Source organism: Carya illinoinensis, chromosome 7 (assembly GCF_018687715.1).
Source record: "Carya illinoinensis cultivar Pawnee chromosome 7, C.illinoinensisPawnee_v1, whole genome shotgun sequence".
Taxonomy (NCBI): Eukaryota; Viridiplantae; Streptophyta; class Magnoliopsida; order Fagales; family Juglandaceae; genus Carya; species Carya illinoinensis.
In genome coordinates this window covers 26,741,382-26,754,564 of record NC_056758.1, presented here as the reverse complement: position 1 = coordinate 26,754,564, position 13,183 = coordinate 26,741,382, and the positions used below count along the sequence as shown (strand labels likewise).

General features: G+C 35.6%; 2 protein-coding genes across 4 annotated transcripts; both read right to left on the bottom strand.

Annotated features, from left to right (window-relative positions):
* Positions 1-1,810: 1,810 nt before the first annotated feature.
* Positions 1,811-8,375, bottom strand: LOC122316664 (putative DUF21 domain-containing protein At1g03270). 3 transcript variants are annotated; one of them, XM_043133363.1, is made up of 13 exons: positions 8,000-8,374; positions 7,844-7,920; positions 7,610-7,693; positions 7,406-7,519; positions 6,108-6,191; positions 5,822-5,893; positions 5,332-5,399; positions 4,607-4,694; positions 3,918-3,991; positions 3,463-3,835; positions 2,958-3,004; positions 2,789-2,869; positions 1,811-2,244 (listed from the first exon to the last, which is right to left on the bottom strand). In XM_043133363.1, exons 1-13 carry the CDS (start codon positions 8,238-8,240, stop codon positions 2,175-2,177), a joined length of 1,473 nt encoding a protein of 490 aa, XP_042989297.1. In that variant the 5' UTR covers positions 8,241-8,374; the 3' UTR covers positions 1,811-2,174. The 3 variants fall into 3 exon arrangements, with proteins under 3 accessions (XP_042989297.1, XP_042989295.1, XP_042989296.1); XM_043133361.1 differs by having other exon boundaries at positions 1,811-2,305; positions 2,794-2,869; positions 8,000-8,372; XM_043133362.1 differs by lacking the exons at positions 1,811-2,244; positions 2,789-2,869; positions 2,958-3,004 and having other exon boundaries at positions 3,587-3,824; positions 8,000-8,375.
* Positions 8,376-9,979: 1,604 nt separating this feature from the next.
* LOC122316275 lies at positions 9,980-10,656 on the bottom strand. The gene is made up of 2 exons (XM_043132806.1): positions 10,525-10,656; positions 9,980-10,348 (listed from the first exon to the last, which is right to left on the bottom strand). The coding sequence occupies exons 1-2, from the start codon at positions 10,654-10,656 to the stop codon at positions 9,980-9,982; spliced, it is 501 nt and encodes a 166-aa protein (XP_042988740.1).
* Between the last annotated feature and the right edge of the window lie 2,527 nt (positions 10,657-13,183).

Sequence of the window (13,183 nt, the reverse complement as noted above, 5' to 3'; positions counted from 1 at the left end):
GCATTGTAGTCTCCTAAAAATGATGAAGAGCGAGACTATATGAAAAATGTCCATTATGCAAGAGCTGTAGGAAGCTTAATGTATGCCATGGTGTGTACACGACCTAATATCTCCTAAGTTGTCAGCTTAGTTAGTCGATATATGCATAATCCTAAAAAGACACACTAGTATGCGGCTAAATGGATTCTATGGTATATTCTAGAGACCGTAGATCTTAGTTTGAAGTTTGAGAAGAGTGAAGATAGTCTAATAACTGGATATGTTGACTTAAACTATGCAGGTGATCTTGACAAATGCCGATCGACAATTGGATATGTGTTCAATATGGCTGGAGGATCAGTTAGTTGGCAATCAATTTTGTAGTCTACAATTACACTATTATTATAGAGGTTGAATATATGGCTGTAACAGAAGCCATGAAAGAAGTCATTTGGTTACAGGGACTAGTAACAGATTTAAGCTTTAAACAGCAAGAGGTTACAATTTACTATGACAATCAAAATGCAATTCATCTGGCCAAGAATCAAGTGTACCACTCTCCAATGAAACACATAAATGTTTGATTTCACTTTGTACGTGAGATATTAGAAGAATGAAAACATTATACTTTAGAAGATTGGCGCTAAAGACAATCTAGTAGATATGTTGACGAAAGTCGTCACAGGGATCAAGTTCCAACACTACTTGGACTTGATCAATATCACACACTACTGAGCACCTTTGGGTGCATTGGCGCCTTAGAGCGCATTTGATAGTGGAAGTCTCTCATGTCAAATCTAATAAGCATTCCGATGAGTAGGTGAAATCATTTGAAAGATGCAACAGTTTGTAAGCATTCTAATATAACACACTTGGGTGGAGGGATGATTGTTGAAAACCACATAAGTGTGAACCTAAGAAGTCCAAATTGCTACTCTGCACCGTTCAGCCTTCTACTCTCCAATATTTGCAGGTTTCACATAGCCGTCCATTTGTCTTATTTGGTAGAGCTCCTCCTATAAAAAGAAAGCTCTGATATGTAAATCAATGTGGGCATAAACAGAGATATAAAGAGCTTTATATTAAGTAGTTGTAATTTTGTATACGCATGTTGAATATAGTGAACTTTCACTCTAATGGATATAAGTAAGTTGTCGAACTACTTAAATATTATCTTTATCTTATTGGTGTGTTTTCTGGATGGTTCTGGGCACAAATTTCTTAAAAAAATACAATGCTCGACTTTCTCATTTGTTGTCGTTTGTCAACATCTTCTGTTGTGAACAAGTCTCGGCATATCACATCCTCCTCAGACAAGGAACTGAAGTCACCTATTTTGAACAAGTCAAAGCCACCTGACCTGCCTGATTAGGAGGCAGCACCTAATGAATCTAATCTTTATGTAGAGAACGATCTGTAAAATTCAAACAATTATTTGTATTCAAATATGCAATCTGTACCGCACCAGAATGTAAATACCTTTCTATATAATAATAATAATAATAATAATAATAATCCAATCTCTTATGAGAAAAATTATTTCAAATAAAAAATTCTACTCATCATCTACACATAACATACCATATATGATTTTTTTTTTTTTTTCCCCTTACCAATCATGTGGTGTAAGGAAAAGAGGAACTAGTTTGGTTTCATGCACTTTCACACAGATGAGTGATAACACAAATTGCAGCAAAAAGTATCAATCCTGGTCCCGAGATATGCTGCTTCTGTTTCACATCCATTTGGAACCAACCACCCGAAAAGCTAACCATGTATCATGAGAGAGAGAGAGAGAGAGAGAGAGAGAGAGAGAGAGAGAGTTTCCGAGTTTCCACACCCATCCACGCAGGAGGAAAAAGTTCCACTTGTCTTTTAACTTAAAAACTCAAAGACATCCATCCAAAATCTTTTTCAGTCCACATGTATCATCCCACCTTACAACCCCGCCCAGCTCCATAACTAGTGAAACTGTCTTGATCTAGTCCGAGAACTGCTAGTAGTAAGTGGTAACTATCACTTGTGTCTCCAAAAATCACATGCAAATTTACCTTATTTCAGTATGGACATGTACAAAACAAAAGTGGTAAAACCTTAAATACTTCTAAATATCTGCAAACTACGGCACTAGCTAGTGTCGTACTGAAATAAAAGCTCCAGCTTCACGGCCATCTTTCTCTAGCAGGACTTTTGACTCATCTCTCCATGCCAAGAGGCTCTCCTGAATTCCCCGAAAACTTCATTGTATGGGACTCATCCTCCGAGAAAGAGGAGAATCATCATCCACAAACTTCTTTCGGGTTTGTCCTTGCCTACTTTGACCTCCCTGATCAATAACCAATATATAATTAGATAAATACAAAGTTTTCAGATTAGCTCGCCAGACTAAAAATCTCATGCAGTCCTGGACGTAAACAGAGCTCAGAATCATGCTAAGCACCAATGTGTCTTGACGAAGTTATTTTCGCCTACTTTTCTCTGAACCTTTTCAGACTACCACAGAGGCATGTGAAGTTAAAAGAGTCATGTGACATTTCCAGGCACATCAAAAGCCCAGGAAAAAGTTGAAGTCATATATTTTGATGAGATCTGGTAAAAAACAAGAGTTCCACAAAATGCAAAGTTGGTGACAAGCTTTTTGTTAAAGAAATGGGAGACGTTCACTTATCCACTCTTCAATTGACATTGAAACATGCTTGCATATAATGTTAAAATGCCCCTCTACTTCTGATTATAATTGATATTCCCTGGATAAGGGTCAAGCCGTGAGCGTCATGAAAATGCACAGTTAACAAATAAATGATTATTACTCACAGCAGGTTTTTGACCAGTCAACCTCCGATTTGATGGAGGCCGTGTCAAAGATGAAACAGCTGCAGCCACACGTATCCTGCACAAGTCATTACATATTTTGCATTCACTCATGAGTCATACCTGACTGCAAATAAGAAACTAAGCAAAATCAGAAGGAATCATACCTTTTATGTACATCAACATAAACATCTGTCTCATCTACAATTTCCTCCTGCACTAACAAAGGGTATTATAAAGAAAGAAAAACATCCATAAATTATGGATAAAAGGTGCAAATTGAAATAATATGTGCAGATCTGTTTGAAACATATAACATCAGATTGTGAACAACCCCCAAGGTACATTTTTCTGACTCTGGGCTGCTACTAGCAAAGGTAATGACAAATCAACAGGGCAAACCCTAGGGGTTGGCTCAAGTGGCATGGGCCCTGGTATTGGTGGTATGCTCCCTCCATGTCTAAGGTTTGAATCCTCTTGGGTGCAAACAATTTCTAGAATCGGATTGGGGGAATTTCCCCTTAAATTAACCAAGATGCACTTGTGGGAACTCTTTGCTGATGCCTTGGGCACTCTTGGGATTAGTCGGAACACTTTTCTAGAACACCCAGTGCCAATTAAAAAGAAAAAGAAGAGAATTCTAGATCCAAGAAGTGTAGAAGCTGAACTTACTTGTAGAAGCTCTTCAAAAACATCCTCCAGAGTAATAATACCAATTACTTCCCCATCTTCAATATCCTCAGATAAATGGAACATGCAGTTTGTGGCAACACCATTGTGTTGAACATTGGGTCTGTTTGTGATAGGCCTCAGAGGTTTCTCAATGTCAACGACAACTCTTTCTGATTTCTCATCATTGCCAGTTAGCAAGGGGCTAGTCAGTTGAGAATTTCCATTCGCAACTTTACCCTCCTCAAATTTCTCCCCTTCAACTACAGGATGAGGGTTCTTGCTCTTTCCTTTTACCTTCACTACAGCTGCCATATGACTGCTACCCTTTTGAAACTCATTGAGGATATCATACAAAGGCATATCTGATGGAACCCTGGGACATTAATGGATGAGAATTCATATGTTTCACATAAAAAGAAAGGAACAGAAGAGATACTGAGTAGAGAAGGGCACACCTAGGAACTCTTCGAATGGAAACAGCGCTGACTGGAGTTTCTGTTTCTGCTCGCACTGTGAGGAGACTTTTCACCTAAATCTCAAATAAAGATATATTCACAAAAAGGAATAAAAAAATCCATAATTGGCTTGCTAACAATAGCAAGAATCCAATTCTTCACATGTTAAAAGGAAGAAAGGAAAATGGAAAAATATATGTGCACCTCCTGAATTGTCACCCCTAGTGCAACATGGTATCCAAACTATCACATTTGAGATATTGCACCCCCAAACTACCATTTATCACCAAATTGTACACTCTTCTGATCCTAGTGTTAAGTTGGACGGAAAATGATGTGTGGCTAGCATGTGTCATTTTTGGAGATGAAAGGAGGCAAACTACCTTGTAATCTATTTTTAAAGAAAAGGAAAGGAAAAAAAAGCTAAAAGTGGAAATTTGAGAGAAAGAGAGGTTGCAGCCCTGCCAATGTGAGGAGAGGGTGAATATCAACCCCCTCCTCCTTCAACATTCATGGGATTGATTGCACGCATGCATGCCTGCCAGACTGTAGCCTATTTGATGATGAGAATAGTCTGAAGGCGCAATATCTCAAAAATGGTATTTCAAGGTATTATATCACAAAATGACTAGTAGTTTGGATGCGCAAAGTATATTTTTCCAAAAAAATGCATCAGTTTGATAACGCACCAGCAAGAGACCAATAATATTTTTCGTATTTCCAGAATATACGGGGACACGACTATGACCTCGCGCAAGAATTTTCCCAATTGCTTCCCTGCTTACAAAAGGTGAAAAACATCTTTTTATGAGTTCACTTCTGATCTATAAATAGATACGTAAAAATTAAGGAGCAAAACCATAACCAAATAACAGGGAACAAAACAAAATGGTTATGCAAATCTTGTTCCCCGGCAGATGGTCCTAGAAAGTCCATCTCATTTCCTACATTTTGCTGACAAGAGCAGCAGAGACAGACAATAAGCAACCAGGAACTTCTCCTGGAGACTAAGATAATGTCCTTAGGCCTAAAACAGTACTCCCATTAATAATTGTTGCACATCCTCCCCATGCCAATAACCATTGCCAACTTGCTTTTCACATCTATAGATACAGTATTAATTTAGAAACCAGATGAACCCTTATTCTTGCATAAGAACAAAAAAGGCCACTCCAGTTTAAGACAAAACAGTACAGAAGACATATTCATGAAGGCTGGCCATTATGCAATAATCATTTATATTTCATTCAATTCTTCTGCAGCCAACAATAGCTCCTAACAAGTAGATTTGCCATCCAAATGCAAAATTAACAAAAAAGAAAAGGAAAAAAAAAAAAAAGAGTTGTGTCACCACTATACCACAATCAAAATGAATAGGAAGTTTAGAGAAAGATCAAGCTGAAGCCAAACTGACCAGTCCAGTTTCGAATTAACATCCAAAGAAAATGTTGATTCTATTGGTGTCATAGCCTCCTCTGCAGTCTGTATATTCCAGGGAATGTTATTATGATCATTTTATAAAACCAAGGGAAAGTTAATAAATAAAGAGAGATTTTAAATTAGCTCTCAAATGGACACAAACCGAAAACAGGAGTTGAACTAAAATATTTCAGAGCAAAAGGAGCATAAGAAGAAGTTTTGGAAGGACACCAACAACTAAGTAACTAAGACTATATTATGCATTGACCAAGAAAGAAACCGTTATGGCAGATGATAATAACAAGAGTAAGGATCCAAACTGGCAGATATTAGGAAGTACCACCTCAAAAGAAAGTAGGTGTCCAAGTTAGAGCCCCTAATCTTTCACTTCAGAAATGCTTTGAGTATTCGGATTTTTTACCATAAAATGCAAGTACAGAAAATATCTGAAGCCTTTCAAACGATTCCTTGATAGCAATAATTACCTTTTCAGTCAAATCTAGTGCTCCACTGATAATTGTTGTCTCATCATGTGTGAGTTCGCCACCCTTGCCAGCCTAAAGTTCCAAAGCATAAGCTAATATTTGAGAGAGAGAGAGAGAGAGAGAGAGAGAGAGAGAGAATTGGATTCCTAGCTGTAGCCATTTCAACATTTGTTTACAACTTTACATGCTTCCAGCTAATATTGGTTCAGTAACAAATATTTGAACCCATAAATACAGGCAAGCTAAGTTGTGGCCCATCATACAGACTTCAATATGAGCAGGTTACCTCCTTGCTGTGGATAGAGACAAGGGCTTTCAACTGAGCTCGTCTGAACAGAGCATCATTATGTCCAAGTACAGCATCCAGAATCTGAAACCAGGTTAAACTTTAATATATGCTCAAAATGCAGTGACTACCTAGTGAAATAGAAGTTTAAAGTCAATTATGCAGCTGGCCAATGTGAAGAACCACCATGATAGAAAGTCATGCATACGTTATTGCATCCAATGTAATGCTAAATACTATTCCACTAAGTTTAAAAGGTGTCTGCGCAGGTGAATTTTGTTTTTTTTTTTTGGTTGGGGGGGGGGGGGGGGGGGGGGGGGGGAGGGGCGTTCACAGTCCAATGAGTTGGGCCTCACCACTAAAAAATGTTCAACTACAAGGATGGAGTTACTCTACATTTAAGTGTCCTTGTGGATTCTTAGATGAGTTTCCTTTTACAAAAGAGAACAAATTTTGAAAACGAACAGGCCATTTCATATTCCAATTCAGTCTTTATTTTATTTTATATACACTCCATGAATCACTAAATGATGCCTAAATATACATCTGAGTGGCTGCTATTGTTCAAAATCTCTCAAGTTCAGTGCACCTTGACAATCGAAAGAAAAGAGACATTTACGAGGTCCCCCCCCCCCCCAACCGCCTTTGATTCCCTTCGCTTTACAGAGCATTACCATTATGGTTCCCACACCTCTAGCAGCTCAGAAAAATCTCACGGAGCATAGAGAAAACCATATCAAGTTCATACTAGCCCCTCTAGACTATAGCATAGCATGTCCTGCAAACTTTGATTTGCTTGTATCTCAACATCTCTATTAAGATGACCAATCGCAGTAGAGTTAATGAGAGAAAGGAAATGAATTTGACCGATCAAGCACAAATTTTTGAAAGTTAAAAAACCTGTGGCAACATTTAAAAGTGAAGCATCTGAACTCCTCTCATTATCATGTTTTATTTCTTATAGGTTGTGTCCAGAATTCAAAACATTTTCCATCTCGCTACGTTTTAACCCGGAAAAGGTCATATTCTAATTTAACAAAAAAGGTTATATTCTAATGTACTACATATTATTTTACTTGTAAGCAACTTTGACACTCCACAGGAGTTGAACCTGATAACTCATCTACCACGCATAAGTATAGTATGGTAGTGTCCTTTATCCCAAAAGCTTTTTGTTCCTAATCGAATATATTCTAAACGTCTTAGGGCACCCAAAACACTCATGCAGCAACTAGTGGTAGAAAGTGATCTTTTCCATGTTCACAAGATACCCATTCATTTCAGTTGTGAAAAGTTACCTTTCCAATAGGGTAAGCAATTGGATAACAGATGATCATCAGAACACGAACAAGCCGCACAAAGTTTGCACCCACAGAGAGTCCGTATCTTGAGCATATTGCTTGCGGTATAACCTGACCCAATATAGTTAGTTATACTTTACTTCCGGTTCAGGCTATAGTAGTTAAAACCCGAAGCCCCCATCAACTACAGAAATACTCTACCTCTCCAAAAGCCAGAACAAAAGTTACAGACAGCAAAACAGCAACGAAGGGGTGAAAAATCTTATCCAGGTATATAGGAAGGGCCTGCAAAGAGCGGAAACCAAGCACAGTAAAAAAAAATAATAATAATAATAAAGGAAATGCTGTGAATTTGACATGCTCTTCCATTTGTGAAGTGGGTTATCTCTTTCTCCCATCAAAATTAGCTCGGCTTTAGCAAACTATTAGAATTACCTCCATAGCGCAAGCATTACACAGAAGCAAAGTAACAAGAAGTTGGTGCTGCTTTTGCACCACCGGTAAAATAGCAGCTGCACACATAAGCAAAATTAGCAAAATCTAAAAATTTTAGAGCTTTCAAAACAGGAAGATTTCCAGGAAAGGACGGACCAGCTTGTTTCTTCTCGGTGGGGGTGCCACTACGCTGGAGGATCTCGAGCTCGACGGGGCCCAATGACATTAGGCCCAAAGTGAGGCCAGACATGATGCCGGCAAAGAGGACGAGCAGGCACGAGAAAACGGCGTAGATAAACCACCAAGGAGTCCCAAACGGAATGTCCTCCGACTCTAAAACGATGTCGCTGGTCCTGAACATGGTCCGAACTAGGGTGAGGGCGTTCAGTAATAGCATCTTCCAGTTTCAGACTTTCAGTGGTTAGAGTCGAGGGCAGACAAGACAGCATTACCGGGGTCCAGGATTGACGAATGAAAGTAGAGTGACTGCGTGACTGCTTATGTTTTGTTGTACGGGGAGGTGGCGCGGAAAAGGACTCTATGCGGTGGAGTTTTGACAACTTTTTAAATCATTATCCTGTTTTATAATTGTTTTTTATTTTTATTTTTTTCCCATAAATAAAATAAACTTTATTATTAAATTTTATAGTGTATAGTATTTTTCTATACTATATTATTGAGTGGTGTTATTGTGTCGTTTGACTAGTATTGATCAATATTACTGCTAGCATACTTTTCAATTTTTTTTTTTATTTTTTTTAAATATTTTTAAAAAAATAAAAAATATATCAATATATTTAAAATTACTCCCTTAATTATTAAATAATTTTTTTTGTCAGAGCAGTCAAATGGAGCTATCAATGGCGGCATAGCAGTTTTTTTTTTCTATATTTTTACTTAAAATTTAATATTCACACTCTTAAGAATTTTAAAAAAAATATTAGGTACATGATGCACATCCTTTAACCGCCGTATCATATAATTCAAATGATTTATATAAATATTAATTTTAATTAATAAGATATTTTATAATGAAATGAGAGCACAATATATTTAAAAAATATATATATATATATATATATATATATAAGGGTAACGTGCGCCACACATGTGCCCAATTGACAAAAAAAAAATCATAATAAATTATAAATGAAAAGGTAAATACAGAAATTTAAATAAATTTAAAATATATCACAAATTTAAAAAGTTGAACAAAATATAATAAAAAGAAAAAAAACTTTAGACTTTAATTTGGATTCCTTCTAGTTGAATCATAAATATATTCTCTTTTACTTCACTATTAAGAAAAATTATTTTTACATCTAACTGATATAATTTTAAATTCATCTCGGCAAAAATAGATATGATGATTCTTATGAATGTGAATTTCGCCACATGTCAATATGTATATACAAAGTCTATCCGTGGATGTTTGGTATATTCCTTGACCACTAATCTTACTTTATATCTTTCCAAACTACTACCAATTTTGAGAAAACCTCACCCGACGTAGAGGAGAGGACTAAGTACCAATATCTTTTGGTATTTAGTGCATAATAATGTTGAAATAATATTGATGGTTATATATATTTTTCACTCCCAGTATATCCAACATCAATACCTAAAGCTTGATTTTCATCTGACTTTCTTTTATTTTTTATTACTCTATCTAAATAATATCATAATTTTCATTGTTCGACTCTATGGAGACCTGTTGATTCTCTAAATTATTTAATAAATCTATTTGATCAACTAGAGTAATAAGGTTTATATTTGCCAAGAAAATGACATCTCTACTTTCTATCACTTCTCTTTCAAAATAATAAAATCTGTATCTATTTCTATTTTCTACTTACTCAATAAACCTATATTCTCAGTTTTACTTTTCAATTTCTCCCTTAGTGGTCTTGGGAAAAGCATTTTTTTTTTTAAGAGCGAGTAGTCATTTGTATAATGGTGACTCCCTCTCAATTTATTAAAAAAAACCATCACTTATGGTGAGAGAAAACCATGTAAACAAATGAAAAAATAACACTACTCGAACCCCAATACACCTTCGAACACGACAATTTTAAAACCATAGAAAACCCAAATTAAAACCACAACCACCTCCCAGACTTCTCTAACCAAAGAAAACTAAACACGAATGTAAGGCAAATCCAACTTCTCCAACCGTAAAATTCCCTTCAGCTCCTTAGGAAGCAATTCCAAAACCTCATACCTCCTGCTACACCCTGTCTCTCCATTCCTTGCCAAAAAATCAGCAACCATGTTCCCTTCTCTAAACTGATGAGAGATAGAAAAGGATATGCCATTTGCTACAGCAATAAACTTCTCCCAAAAATTTTGCAAATACCAAAGTGTACAATGTTTGGCTCGAACCCACTCGACCACAATTTTTGAGTCACATTCAATCTCCACTTGCGTCAAACCCAACTCTTTGCACAACTTTATTCCTTCTAGTAATGCCCTCAACTCGGCTTCTAAGTTAGTGTCCAGTCCAAACTGCTTTTAGAAAGTAGCTACAAATTTCCTTCACAATCACGTATTACACCCCATCCACCCATCCTCCCCGGGTTCCCTCTATAGTTGCCATCTGCATTCAACTTCACTCGCCTAGCTACAGGTCTATTCCATTTCACTAGCTATTGTTTACATGCAACAACCCGAGTACATCCAACCTCCAGCACTTCAAACGTTGCCAAATCCAAGCTAGAAACCGGTCCCTTTGTTTTCATTCTTTCCAAAATGCTTCTAAGCCATGCCCTCATTGCAAGCCAAACCCCTTCCACAGTTTCCTGTCTTCCCTCCATTTGTGCGTTACATCTACAAACTCATAGCCTTCATGTGATCACGCATGGAATAATGCCAAGAAGTACGCCCTGTGTAGAAGATTTTTTTGCAAAAGACCATCAATGAGATACTCTTGACCACCATGAGAGTAGCACAATCTGAATCCCCAACGTGGCCTCCACAAGGGCCCATAACCGACTTGCATACTCTTTGGAAAAGCACTTGTGCCTTACAATCCCCACATTTTGAGTTTATTTAATTTTGGTTTATGTCACTTCTATATCTCGTAAGGTGTAAAAAGTTTTGCTTTGGTTTCAACTCTATTTAATATATTTGTCACAGTTGATAATGCTTCATCCAAAAAATACGTTGGTAGATCAGCATGCCATCATTTATCTCATCATATCCAATAGAGTTCTATTTTTTCTTTCTGTAATGCCATTTTATTGAGATTTATATGGCATAGTATAAACGTGTCTTATACTATTCAATTTGTAGAAATCATTCAAAATTTCAAATTCACATCCTATATCACTATTCAAACCTTTAATGGGCCTACTCAACTGGGTTTCTACTTCTACTTTATATTTTTAAAAATTTTTAATTGCCTCAAATTTATGTTTGAGTAAATAGATATACCCATATCTTAAATAGTCATCAATGATAGTAATAAAGTATTACATTCCTCTATGGGTTTTAATTTTAAAAGGTTCACATACATCATAATGTATAATTTCAAATAAATCTTTGCAAATATCATGGAACGGAAATTAATATCACATTTTGCAAATATGAAATTTGTTATTAATATCATATATGTTGTTAAAACAACAAATTTGTTAAAAAAATTTACATTTCGAAATTATATATCTAAACAAATAATAAAATAGAAATTATTGATAAATAACGAAAATAATATTTAAATAACCAACACAGAAGTAAATAAAATCTTTTAAAACATTAATTTTTCCGTAAGATTTTATTTCTATCGGTTTTTACTTATTCTTTTAAAAATTAGATTAATTTTTTGTAAAATGTATTTAGAGCGCAGAAGAAGCCAAAAAAAATTCAACCTACCCATTACTTTCTACGATGTCGTATAAAGAGAGAGCTAAGCTAATATTTTTTTGAAAAATGATAGAGACACAAAATATGTCAAAACAATTTACACAACATATATTATAAAATAAGGGTATTTTTGTAAAGTGATGTTAATTTTGTAAGATAGTTTACAAAAATATCATTCATTTTAAACATTATGATGTAAAATGAGGCGTCTCATTTTCCTTTTGGCAATTCATTTTATCTCCTTCTTTACTCTATGAGGCGACAAATTCACCATTTCTAACAAGAGTTTTGCTACATACAAGTACAGTCGTGCACTAATCTGTGTACTAATACTGATTTATTCATACTTAAAATTTAAATTAACACTATTTTCAATAAAATCTACTTTTTGACCAATCATATCACATTGGTGCACAGATTAGTGCACAATTATGCTTACAACTATATTTTTCCTTCTAACAAATGCCTCTCTCTCCTAAAGTTTGCACGTTCACTCTCTCTCTCTCTCTCTCTCTAAGTGCGGCCAACACCAACAACATCAAGAGTAAACGAAGATGAGTAGCATCGCCTAAATGAAGACGATGGCTGTGTGAAATTCTTTTTTTAATTTCTTTGTTTATTTCTTATTTCCTGGATGTATGGGTGTTCGATTTTTGTTTTTTTTTTCCTACTGATTGTTCCAAAATCAGTACCGTTTGCATCGTCCTCTTCACTATTGGCAGTGTTTTTTTTCTTACTGACTGTTCTAAAGTCAGTACATTTTGCATCGTCCTCTTCACCATTGGCAACCACAGACTGTTCGCAAAGTTAGGATTTTTTTTCTTTCCTACATGTAGATCTGGATGTAAATCATGTATATAATACCACTGTTGTTCTTTGCTGCATGAGTGATTGGTTTCTAATTCTAGTTTTTCATGAAAACCTTCTGAAAGATAAGATTTTTTTTTTTTTTTTAATTTGTTTGTAAATCTGGAGCATTGTGGCATTGCTCTTCGTGGCATGAGTGATTGATTTCTAACTCTTGTTTTTCATAAAAACCTTCTGAAAGCTAAGGTTTTTTTTTTTTTTTTTTTTTTTTTTTTTTTTTTTTTTTTTTAAATTTCTTCAAAAATCTGGAGTGTTGGGGCATTGGTGTTTGTGAAATTGTTGGTTTTTCGGCTGCGTGTGAAATTTGTTGTTCTGGGTTTTCATTGTCTTCATAAATCTGGAGTACTTTTGGGAAGGTAGGATTTTTTTTTTTTATTTCTCTGTAAATCCGAAGTGTTATGAGGCACTGGTGTTCGTGAAATTGTTGGCTTTTCAGTTGCATGTGAAAATTGTTGTTCTTTCTTCTGGTTTTTTTTTTTTTTTTTTTTTTTTTTTTTTTTTTTTTATTCTTCGTAAATCTAGAGTGTTGTGAGGCACTGGTGTTTGTGAAATTTGTTATTCTTTTTTGTGGATTTTTTTTTCGTTGTTAATTGTTGGGTTTTTGAGCTGTAA